The 13743-nt window shown below is 39.0% G+C and overlaps 1 protein-coding gene across 2 annotated transcripts in view; it reads left to right on the plus strand.

The window, feature by feature from the left end:
• EEF2K (eukaryotic elongation factor 2 kinase) overlaps positions 1-13743 on the plus strand; it is a 53693-nt gene that overhangs the window by 25624 nt on the left and 14326 nt on the right. For both annotated transcript variants that reach the window (XM_069734173.1, XM_069734174.1), the window contains 3 exons: positions 93-153; positions 733-770; positions 4664-4835. In XM_069734173.1, the coding sequence (XP_069590274.1) occupies positions 93-153; positions 733-770; positions 4664-4835 (271 nt within the window). The remainder of the gene's footprint in view (positions 1-92; positions 154-732; positions 771-4663; positions 4836-13743) is intronic.

A 13743-nucleotide genomic window follows, 5' to 3' on the forward strand; every position in this document is an offset into this window, starting at 1 on the left:
AGAAATACTGATGGAAAACTGATAAGATACTGATGTGTGAATAAAGTCTTATTGTGATTTTTTTTGCTTAATTGTGATGTTTCCCTCTGTAGGTACAACACCGTCTCTGGTCAGTGGGTACAAGATGATGTGTTAATTAAAATGGCCTCTCAGGTAAGAATTTTTTATTATTTCTTGCATCTTTCGTTTTCTCTGCAACAATCTGAAATATACCATAGAGCAATTTGGACTGATTCATCAAATGCAAATAGCTTATATAATGTTAAAACCGTTTTCTGGTTTCGAAAAACCTCTCTCCTGGTTGCAGTATAAATATAAAACAAACTCTGCTTTACTCACCCTCCCCAGGTCCTGCACTGAATCTCCTCTCAGAGTGTCTGATCGTCTGCAGCGCTGAAGTCACGTCGACAATGCTACAGCTAATGAGTGACCTCAGCCGCTCCGCCCTAGTTGTCAGCACAAGTGAGCTTAAATACTGGCTGCAGAACTATCGATGTAACGTCAGCGCTGCAGACAATCACAGATGCTGGGAGCAGCGACGGAGGCTCCATGCTGGACCTGGGAAGGAGGGAGTAAATCGCATATTATTTCAAAATAATCTGGTTTTTCCGAAATGGTAAATTGTGGATATGACGAACTCTAGAACAAGAGCAAAGTGCAGTGTTTAGGATTTTTCATTTTAAGCAACTACATGTCACGATCCATTATTTACATATCGTTTTATTCCTCTAGCCGTTTGGACGTGGCGCCATGAGAGAATGCTATAGAACGTAAGTGAAGGTTTTCTGTATTATCGGAAAAAATAAATATAAATATGTATACGTGTGTGTATGTATGTATGTCTGTGTATGTGTGTGTATATGTGTGTGTATATATATATATATATATATATATATATATATATATATATATATATATATATATATATAGTGTGTGTGTGTGTATGTATATCCTGTATGTATGTGTGTATATATATATATATATATATATGTGTGTATATATATATATATCCTGTGTGTATGTATGTGTGTATATATATATTAAATTATTTAAATATGTATATACATATATATATATATATATATATATATATATATATATATATATATATATATATATATATATATATATATATATATATATACATATATATATATATATATATATGTGTGTGTATATATATATATTTAAATAATTTAATATATATATACACACATACATACACACAGGATATATATATACACACACATTTTATATATATATATATATATATATATATATATATATATATATATATATATATATATATATATATATATATATATATATATATTTATATATATATACACACACATACATACAGGATATACATACACACACACACACACACACACACACTATATATATATATATATATATATATATATATATATATATATATATATATATATATATATATATATATATATATATATATATATATATATATATATATATATATATTTTTTTTTTTATCTACCTGTTTTTATTGCATTTACTTCATTGCTTGCAAGATTTGTGTTTTTATATAGCAGCTAGTGTGCCAACCGTTCGTTCTTCCCTATGGGAACATATAAGACCTACTTGTAATGTGAAGTATTAGACAACACAGGGGTGGTAAGGAAAGTATGTAATGCAAGATATATAATATACAAGGGTGTAAGTAGAACTGTAAGGACCACATTTGTATCAGGCCGTGGTGAAGGATAGCCATGAAGATCACACAATCCTATGTCTGGAGTCGGCAGCTTTTAGTCTTTTTGTTTTTTCCTTTCTGCAATCCACGATTGTCATCCGTGTGTGATGTAACGAGGGGTTAAACATTGCAGGACTGAGACTATACAAAGTGCAGACATTGATCCCAGATAAGTGTCAGAACAAGGATTACTGCAGACCCGATAGGTGCCATCACTGCCATCTGCACTTTATCTGTTTATTTGCTTTCCTGATCCGGATGTGTTCCGAGTTTATTACCTTTCTCAGATGTTGGATTGTATTATATGTTTGGCACGAATCTTTACTTCTTGCAAACACTGAGAGCCGGAACTTGTTAAACGAGTTTTTACAAAAGTAAAAAAAAAAATATTGCTAGGATATTCCATGACTTTATTGTTGGTGGGGGTTTACCTGTTGGACCTCCAGTGATCAGTATTTTCTGTTTTCCCAAAAACTTTACCACTCTTGTTCTTGGGCTATGGATGGTTTGCAGCAAAGTCCTATTGAAGTGAATAGAACGGCCCTTGGACAGCGGAGGAATTGTTCGCAATCAGACATTGTCGGTATCACAAAATGAGATTCTACATCACGCTACAAGATGTCTAAGCAATACAGTATATTCCATCCTTCCCCCTATGGCCTCCTTCAGACGTCCGTGGATAGAACATGTACCCATTGTAGTCTATGGGGATGTTCTTATGGCTGTGTATTTTGTGCACTGTGCCCGTGCAAAAGTCACGGAGCCATGTCGTTTTGTTTTTTTTACCGGAAACTGCAATGAAAAGTGCTGATAGAAGTGTACCAGTCTGTGAAAGTCGATGAGGACACATGCGGCTGCTGTCCATGATTAAACATTGCAATGTATGTGAGAAGCTTTGTCATTTATTGTTCCATCTATAGAAAACGCTGATGGTGAAAATGGACACTGATACTCGGATCCAAAACACTGATGGTAAAAATGGACACTGATACTCGGATCCAAAACACTGATGGTAAAAATGGACACTGACACTCGGATCCAAAACACTGATGGTAAAAATAGACACACTGACACTCGGATCCGATACACTGATGGTAAAAAATGGACACACTGACACTCGGATCCAGAACACTGATGGTAAAAATGGACACAAAGACACTCGGATCTAAAACACTGATAGCAGAAATGGACACACTGACACTCGGATCCAAAACACTGATGGTAAAAATGGACACTGACACTCGGATCCAAAACACTGATGATAAAAAATGGACACACTGACACTCGGATCCAGAACACTGATGGTAAAAATGGACACACTGACACTCTGATCTAAAACACTGATAGCAGAAATGGACACACTGACACTCGGATCCAAAACACTGATGGTAGAAATGGACACACTGACACTCGGATCCAAAACACTGATGATAAAAAATGGACACACTGACACTCGGATCCAAAACACTGATGATAAAAAATGGACACACTGACACTCGGATCCAGAACACTGATGGTAAAAATGGACACAAAGACACTCGGATCTAAAACACTGATAGCAGAAATGGACACACTGACACTCGGATTCAAAACACTGATGGTAAAAATGGACACTGACACTCGGATCCAAAACACTGATGATAAAAAATGGACACACTGACACTCGGATCCAGAACACTGATGGTAAAAATGGACATAAAGACACTCGGATCTAAAACACTGATAGCAGAAATGGACACACTGACACTCGGATCCAAAACACTGATGGTAGAAATGGACACACTGACACTCGGATCCAAAACACTGATGATAAAAAATGGACACACTGACACTCGGATCCAAAACACTGATGATAAAAAATGGACACACTGACACTCGGATCCAAAACACTGATGGTAGAAATGGACACTGACACTCGGATCCAAAACACTGGTGGTAGAAATGGACACACTGACACTCGGATCCAAAACACTGATGGTAGAAATGGACACACTGACACTCGGATCCAAAACACTGATGGTAGAAATGGACACACTGACACTCGGATCCAAAACACTGATGGTAGAAATGGACACACTGACACTCGGATCCAAAACACACTGATGGTAGAAATGGACACACTGACACTCGGATCCAAAACACTGATGATAAAAAATGGACACACTGACACTCGGATCCAAAACACACTGATTACGCTTGTACAATTTTTTTGCGTACGTGAAAAACACTGAAGTCTGAATGAGGCCTATTAGAAAACTCACCCATTTGCCTTTCATACAATATCAGCCAGTAGTCACAGAATAGACTTAGTTCAGTTCTTCTTATTGCCTTAAAAAGGTTCAAATATGTTCATTTTGTAGCAGCCACCGCCCCACTGTTAGAAAAAATGGTGTGATGGAGTCACATTTTGGAGAAAATTAAAGGGAATGACTGACAGTCTGCTCTCCTGATCTATATGTCTTGCACTGGTAATGTCCCCTTTTATTTACAATAAGACCTAGAGGCAGATTCTCAGGAAGATCTATGTCCCGCCCATAGATCTTAACATCTCATTTACATATTAAGAAAAACGTGAATTTCTCTGGCATAAGACATCGGATCGCAGATATAAAGGTGTCATTTTATTCCACCGTCTATGACCTACATTCCCGTATAGACGGCTTAGGAGGGTTGAGCCTACTGACAGATTCCCTCTAAGTGCCCCAATTGTAGAGGTGTTTTCCATTCTGTAGGGTGGAGAGCGGCTGCTGCTCTTGCACTGGGTGACTTGTCTGGCTTTGTGTTGTCTACAATGGGCATAATGTAAAACTTATTTTTCCCTGCCATTATATGCTTCTGTCCACCAAAGGCAAAAAAAAAGTAACAAAGGCAAATTAATATATAGTTTTTACATACCCACCATTGACGCTGCTCCTTGTCATTTATCAGGAAGAAGCTGTCTAATTTCTCGCACAGTCAGCAGTGGAAGAGCGCGTACAATTACGTGGCCAAACGCTATTTGGAAACCGTAGACAGAGATGTGTATTTTGAAGATGTCCGGCTACAGATGGAGGCCAAGCTGTGGGGCGAGGATTACAACCGACACAAACCGCCAAAGCAGGTAGGACGGACACGAGTTGTGATTGTGGCGCTATGTTCTCATGATGAGCCGCCATCGGAGGTTCGCACCGATCCTGCTGTGGTCTGACTGCGTTCTTGACTGTGATTTTTACAGTTATCCGTCCTGCAGAATTTGCTGCAGTGGTGGCGCATAAATCTACAGCGCCACATCCCATTTATATGCCCTCCAGGGTCTGAGAACGTTACTATGTGCGGTTTAATGGCTGCCTTTGGTTGTCACCTATTACCTATGTAGGAGTCCAAGATAACTGTGAAACGACTGCAAACATAATGGGAAGGCTCCACACAGGAGAACATCCCGTAGACTAATCTTTTGAAGGTATTTTATTTTGCATTTTAAGGGCAATGATATTTCATTTACTTTTGTAGGCTGAAGTAGCAGCTGGGATGGGTGTTCACCTTTGAATTTTTTTTTTTTTCTTAAATGCTTGTATTTGGGGCTAAAAATAATTTTTGCAATTGGGTTTCATTAACCGTTTCGCCCCATTTGCCTTCAATATCTTCCGTGCTGCACTGTGTGTTGCTGGCTGCTGAACGAGATGACTGCAAAACTGCCAGTGAGCCCATTTTGAAAGTTGACTTGGAGAGTTTATAACTTTTATCTTGTGTTTTTTTAGCTGAATTATGCCACCAGACTGCATCAAAGTTGAATGTGCAGGGAAATGGAACCTGTAAAAGCCAAACGGTGCAAATGTTTTTATGACATCTAATTGCAAAAATTATTTTGAGTCCCAAATGCATGTATTTGGCAAGGGAAAAAAAATCCCTTTTTAATGTTAGTGGTATAGATTTTATAAAGTATCACAAGGGCATTCTAAGCCATTCTGATAAATGGGAACCCCTGCGGATCAAGGCGCCTCCTGTGCCTCCGTTGGTCAGGAAATAATGGCTTCCAGAAGACCATCTGTGCCGCTTCCTTCTTGTGAGCGATTGTCAGGATGCTCAGCAGACCACAATTATAGTACATATCTGCCCCCAGATGCTTTACGTGACCCTGCTGGATGCCGGCGTTATCCTGGCCAATGGCACTCTGCCTCCACCGCAAAAAATAGGAAAGGGGAGATGAGACCGCAGCTGTTGCACCTCCAATGTGATGTGGTTGTAACCTTAATGGGGTGTCCACTACCCGGACAATCCCTTCTCCATTACAGTGTCCCCCCTCCTCCAGTGCTGGCGCCATTCCAGTGAAGACGGCGCTGGGGATCCCAGGGCTCACATGACATTGTTATGCTACATGAGCCCTGCGGTCAATTAGCGCCTCTAATGGGCTGCCTCAGTCTCTCACTATTTTTAGAGAACACTGGCGTCCGGAAATGGTGAGAACTGTTGCTTATCTGGCCCTAGACAATATGTCTGCAGATTTTGACCATGATGATGAGAGCCATCAACAGTCTACTGGGCCTTGAAGGCATTGGCTAAGGGCTTAAAGGGGATCTATCACCATGTCAAAAATGGCCATCTTTTTTCTCTTATTTTATGCCCGCTGATTCCCTAAGCTTGGGTTGTTGTTTTTTTTATTAATTCCACTATACGGTTCCAGGGATAGGAGGGCCTTTTTATTTAGTGCTGGTTTTTATCATCTTTACTAAGGTGGCGTGGCGCTGGATAATGACCCTGGGAGCTCCGCCCCCTTAAAGACCATAGCACTGAACAAAAAGGCCCATAACTCTGGAACGGAATGGCGGATTTGTAAAGAACTAAAAACTGTATACTCAGAGGAGCAGTGGGAATAAAGTACGAGCAAAAACTGCACTCTTCTTAAGTACAAAAGTGGAAACAGAAACACATGGGCTACTTGCACAGTGAACAAGTCTGTAAGAACATGTTCACACACCACCAAGAAACCTGAAGACACAAAAGAGAATAGTAAAACCAAAAACACTCAGTTTGAAAAAAATTGCAGTAATCCGCAAGTGCTAGTAAAAGGTGTAAAAAACAGGGTTTTTTGAGTGTTTTTGGTTTTACTATTCTTTGTGTCTTCAGGTTTCTTGGTGGTGTGTGAACATGTTCCTACAGACTTGTTCACTGTGCAAGTAGCCCATGTGTTCCTGTTTCCATAATTGTTCTCTTGTGTCTACAAGACTGGGGAGTTCCACCACTCCTCTTGGGCTATCTGCACAAAAGCTGTTCTACCCTGTATGCACACATGGATTTTTCCTCTCTGAACCCTGTTCACACAGGTTATATACAGATGATCAGGTTTTTAAATACATCAGATAGGGATTGCATACATTAGTTAGGACTGCTCTGATAAGGGTATACCGTGAAGATTGGTAGAGCAGCTTAGTATACATTTTTTGCAAAAAACGTATCAACCAAATACCCTGTTTTTTACATCTTTTACTAGCACTTGCGGATTACTGCAACATTTTTTCAAACTGAGTGTTTTTGGTTTTACTATTCTCTTTTGTGTCTTCAGGTTTCTTGGTGGTGTGTGAACATGATCATACAGACTTGTTCACTGTGCAAGTAGCCCATGTGTTCCTGTTTCCATAATTGTTCTCTTGTGTCTACAAGACTGGGGAGTTCCACCACTCCTCTTGGGCTATCTGCACAAAAGCTGTTCTACCCTGTATGCACACATGGATTTTTCCTCTCTGAACCCTGTTCACACAGGTTATATACAGATGATCAGGTTTTTAAATACATCAGATAGGGATTGCATACATTAGTTAGGACTGCTCTGATAAGGGTATACCGTGAAGATTGGTAGAGCAGCTTAGTATACATTTTTGCAAAAAACGTATCAACCAAATACCCTGTTTTTTACATCTTTTACTAGCACTTGCGGATTACTGCAATTTTGTTCAAACTGAGTGTTTTTGGTTTTACTATTCTCTTTTGTGTCTTTAAGTACAAAAGTGTATTGTCACTTTAGGCCACTTTCACACTAGCGTCGTTCGACGCACGTCACAATGCGTTGTTTTGAAGAAAAAACGCATCCTGCAAAGTTGCCTGCAGGATGCGTTTTTTCTCCATAGACTTTCATTAGTGACGCATTGCGACGGATTACCACACGTTGCATTCGTCGTGCGACGTGTTTTTGCAGTCCGTCGGGACAAAAAAAACGTTGCTTGCAGCGTTTTTTTGTCCGTCGGGTCCGCTTTTTCCGACCGCGCATGCACGGCCGGAACTCCGCCCCCTCCTCCCCGGACCTTACAATGGGGCAGCGGATGCGTTGTAAAACTGCATCCGCTGCCCCCGTTGTGCTTTTACTTCATCGCATGCGTCGGTACGTCGGCTCGACGCACTGCGACGGGGCCGTACCGACGCTAGTGTGAAAGTAGCCAGATCTTTCTACATCTCTGGCAACGAGCAGCTCCTGAGATTCTGGCAGCTGCTTATCCCTCGCTGTACTAGAACATGCTGAATGTGCAATTTTTATTTTTTTTCACACGTATTTTTTTTTCTGCAATGTTTATGTAGAAATATTACATGATGGATTGTTTTGCACAAGTTTCTGGCAGTCAGGTGAGAAAGATGTGAACTGAGCTCACGACCTTGTGTTCCAAAACTTCACTGCCGCACCTACCTGTGACTGGGGGCTCGTACAAAAACAGCTCCCGGCCCATGGGACTGTTTGTGTTCAGGTTTAGCAGAATGTTACGTTCTGCATTTATTTTTAATCATGATGCATAAGAAATCATTAGATAAAATACTAATATAGTTTTACTAGGTGGGTCATTGTAATATAGTGTGTGTATGTGTGTACTATATATACACACATTGTATAATGGGGTGCGTGTGTACTATATATACACACATTGTAATATGGGGTGCTTGTGTACTATATATACACACATTGTAATATGGGGGTGCGTGTGTACTATATATACACACATTGTAATATGGGGTGTGTGTGTACTATATATACACACATTGTAATATGGGGTGCGTGTGTACTATATATACACACATTGTAATATGGGGTGCGTGTGTACTATATATACACACATTGTAATATGGGGTGCTTGTGTACTATATATACACACATTGTAATATGGGGGTGCGTGTGTACTATATATACACACATTGTAATATGGGGTGTGTGTGTACTATATATACACACATTGTAATATGGGGTGCGTGTGTACTATATATACACACATTGTAATATGGGGTGCGTGTGTACTATATATACACACATTGTAATATGGGGTGCGTGTGTACTATATATACACACATTGTAATATGGGGTGCTTGTGTACTATATATATACACACATTGTATAATGGGGTGCGTGTATACTATATATACACACATTGTAATATGGGGTGCGTGTGTACTATATATACACACATTGTAATATGGGGTGCGTGTGTACTATATATACACACATTGTAATATGGGGTGCGTGTGTACTATATATACACACATTGTAATATGGGGTGCTTGTGTACTATATATACACACATTGTAATATGGGGTGCTTGTGTACTATATATACACACATTGTAATATGGGGTGCTTGTGTACTATATATACACACATTGTAATATGGGGTGCGTGTGTAATATATATATATATATACACACATTGTAATATGGGGTGCTTGTGTACTATATATGCACACATTGTAATATGGGGTGCATGTGTACTATATATATACACACATTGTATAATGGGGTGCGTGTGTAATATATATACACACATTGTAATATGGGGTGCTTGTGTACTATATATACACACATTGTAATATGGGGTGCGTGTGTACTATATATACACACATTGTAATATGGGGTGCTTGTGTACTATATATACACACATTGTAATATGGGGTGCGTGTGTACTATATATACACACATTGTAATATGGGGTGTGTGTGTACTATATATACACACATTGTATAATGGGGTGTGTGTGTACTATATATACACACATTGTAATATGGGGTGTGTGTGTACTATATATACACACATTGTAATATGGGGTGCGTGTGTACTATATATACACACATTGTAATATGGGGTGTGTGTACTATATATACACACATTGTAATATGGGGTGCGTGTGTACTATATATACACACATTGTAATATGGGGTGCGTGTGTACTATATATACACACATTGTAATATGGGGTGCGTGTGTACTATATATACACACATTGTAATATGGGGTGTGTGTGTGTGTGTAATATATATATACACACATTGTAATATGGGGTGCTTGTGTACTATATATATATATATATATATACACACATTGTATAATGGGGTGCGTGTGTACTATATATACACACATTGTAATATGGGGTGTGTGTGTACTATATATACACACATTGTAATATGGGGTGCGTGTGTACTATATATACACACATTGTAATATGGGGTGCGTGTGTACTATATATACACACATTGTAATATGGGGTGCTTGTGTACTATATATATACACACATTCTATAATGGGGTGCGTGTGTACTATATATACACACATTGTAATATGGGGTGCGTGTGTACTATATATACACACATTGTAATATGGGGTGCGTGTGTACTATATATACACACATTGTAATATGGGGTGCGTGTGTACTATATATACACACATTGTAATATGGGGTGCGTGTGTACTATATATACACACATTGTAATATGGGGTGCGTGTGTACTATATATACACACATTGTAATATGGGGTGCGTGTGTAATATATATACACACATTGTAATATGGGGTGCGTGTACTATATATACACACATTGTAATATGGGGTGCGTGTGTAATATATATACACACATTGTAATATGGGGTGCGTGTGTACTATATATACACACATTGTAATATGGGGTGCGTGTGTACTATATATACACATTGTAATATGGGGTGCGTATGTACTATATATACACACATTGTAATATGGGGTGCGTGTGTAATATATATACACACATTGTAATATGGGGTGCGTGTGTACTATATATACACACATTGTAATATGGGGTGCTTGTGTACTATATATACACACATTGTAATATGGGGTGCATGTGTACTATATATACACACATTGTAATATGGGGTGCTTGTGTACTATATATACACACATTGTAATATGGGGTGCTTGTGTACTATATATACACACATTGTAATATGGGGTGCATGTGTACTATATATACACACATTGTAATATGGGGTGCTTGTGTACTATATATACACACATTGTAATATGGGGTGCGTGTGTACTATATATACACACATTGTAATATGGGGTGTAAGTGTAATATATATACACACATTGTAATATGGGGTGCTTGTGTACTATATATACACACATTGTAATATGGGGTGCTTGTGTACTATATATACACATTGTAATATGGGGTGCGTGTGTACTATATATATATATATATACACATTGTAATATGGGGTGCTTGTGTACTATATATACACATTGTAATATGGGGTGCTTATGTACTATATATACACACATTGTAATATGGGGTGCATGTGTACTATACATACACACATTGTAATATGGGGTGCATGTGTACTATATATACACACATTGTAATATGGGGTGCATGTGTACTATATATACACACATTGTAATATGGGGTGCGTGTGTACTATATATACACACATTGTAATATGGGGTGCGTGTGTAATATATATACACACATTGTAATATGGGGTGCGTGTGTACTATATATACACACATTGTAATATGGGGTGCGTGTGTACTATATATACACACATTGTAATATGGGATGCATGTGTACTATATATACACACATTGTAATATGGGGTGCGTGTGTACTATATATACACACATTGTAATATGGGATGCGTGTGTAATATATATACACACATTGTAATATGGGGTGCGTGTGTACTATATATACACACATTGTAATATGGGATGCGTGTGTAATATATATACACACATTGTAATATGGGGTGCGTGTGTACTATATATACACACATTGTAATATGGGGTGCGTGTGTACTATATATACACACATTGTAATATGGGGTGCATGTGTACTATATATACACACATTGTAATATGGGGTGCATGTGTAATATATTCACTCATTGTAATAGTCTGTGTGTGTAAGGGTATGTGCACACGTTCAGGATTTCTTGCAGAAATTTCCTGACAAAAACCGGACATTTCTGCCAGAAATCCGCATGCGCTTTTTTTCGTGTTTTTTTTTCCAGAGCAAAAAAAAAAAAAAACGCATCATGTGCACAAAATTTGCGGAATGCATTCTAAATGATAGGATGCATATGTATGCGTTTTTTTATGCGTCTTTATCGCGAAAAAAATGCGGGGAAAAAACTTGAAAAATCCTGAACGTGTGCACATACCCTAATATATACACCTTTTGTGATATGGTGTGTGTAATAGTATATACACTCATTGTAATACAGTGTACGTTATAGTATCTGTGTATGGTTGTTGGCCTCGGTGCAGAATACTACTTGCAAGTTAGCGAGTTATTTCACATTTTGCTTCTTTCTGCAGAGTAAGCAGAAACATGTCACCGCAATCCTCGTCTATCCAGTCTGTACTTCTATGGTGTTTGTGAATGTTATGATATCACCCAAACCACGTGTCTCCAGTTCTGGTGTGCAACCTAAACCTCTGAGAACAGACAGCTGAAGCGCAGGGAACACATTGTACCCTCGATATAAACAGCCCTGGCCACTTGTCTATGGGACGTGCCATACGTGAGGCTGTACATTGTGCCTGGGCCTATTTACATTGTGGAATCCGCTCCCTCATACGTGAGCCTGAGAGACTGAATCATGGCCGTGTCGCCGTGTGACCACCTCCCACAGTCTCACCCATAACAACATTCATGTGCCTGTGAGACATGACAAGACGGCAGCTCCTTTCTGATCTGCCTCATGTCCGATAACTGGGCCTGCTCACCTCCGGCCTTGTTTACCCCCATAGCCATGTTACGTGTGGAGATATTTTACTGAAGGTCTAGTAAAGCACATTCATCATATTATGTCTGTAAGGCGCTGTGGAGTATGGTGGCGCTATACAAGGAAAATAACATATAATATAGGAACATCAGACGTACGCGGTGCGGTATACAGGCTTTATGTAACTCCAGTCAGTAGCGGACATGTGCAAAGTGAGCAGAGGGCCCCTGAGGAAGACCCCTGTAATCTGGTAGATCATCAAAGATTCTCTATTTGGATACAACAGTAATTATGAGCTAATTAAACTAATCGGTGCCGTCCCTTACATCCAGTATCATGGAACAATTAAGCTGATTTTGACAAGTCGATGCGACATTAATTAGCACCGTTCAGCTATACACAATCGTTCAGCATTAGGTTAAGGCCGTGTTCACACAGAGCATAAATGCTGCGGTTTTTTTTTCGTGCAGAAAATCTGCTGAGTTTAACTGTCTAAAGTGGATGTCATTTAATGAAGCTTTAATAAAGCTGTTGAACTGTTTTGTTTTTCTTTATGAGGAGGCTTGAAAAAAAAAAAAAAACAAACGTAAAAAAATGCATCTGCGTTCCTAAGTTAAAGCTTTTGTTTATTATGAAAAACGTAATGAATTGCTGTTTAAAATCTACATCAAAAGTGCATTAAATAAGGGAAAAAATGCGTAAAAAAAGCTGCAATAACCAGAGAAGATTATTATTGCGTAGTCTGGGGCAGACGTCTGCAGAAAGTGTGGTGGGGGGGGAGGGGGGAAATGCAGCATTTAGGCTATGTGCACACGTTCAGGATTTCTCGCAGAAAATTCCTGAGAATTCCGGACATTTTCTGCAAGAAAACCGCATGCGTTTTTGCCGCGGTTTTTTCTGGACACTTCCCAATGGATTTTGGAGTGGGAAATCCGCAAAAAAAAAACGAAAATTAATGAACATGCTGCGGTTTTTACCGCGATGCGTTTTTTTCGCGGAAAAAAACGCATCATGTGC

This window comes from Ranitomeya imitator, chromosome 7 (assembly GCF_032444005.1).
Source record: "Ranitomeya imitator isolate aRanImi1 chromosome 7, aRanImi1.pri, whole genome shotgun sequence".
Lineage (NCBI taxonomy): Eukaryota > Metazoa > Chordata > Amphibia > Anura > Dendrobatidae > Ranitomeya > Ranitomeya imitator.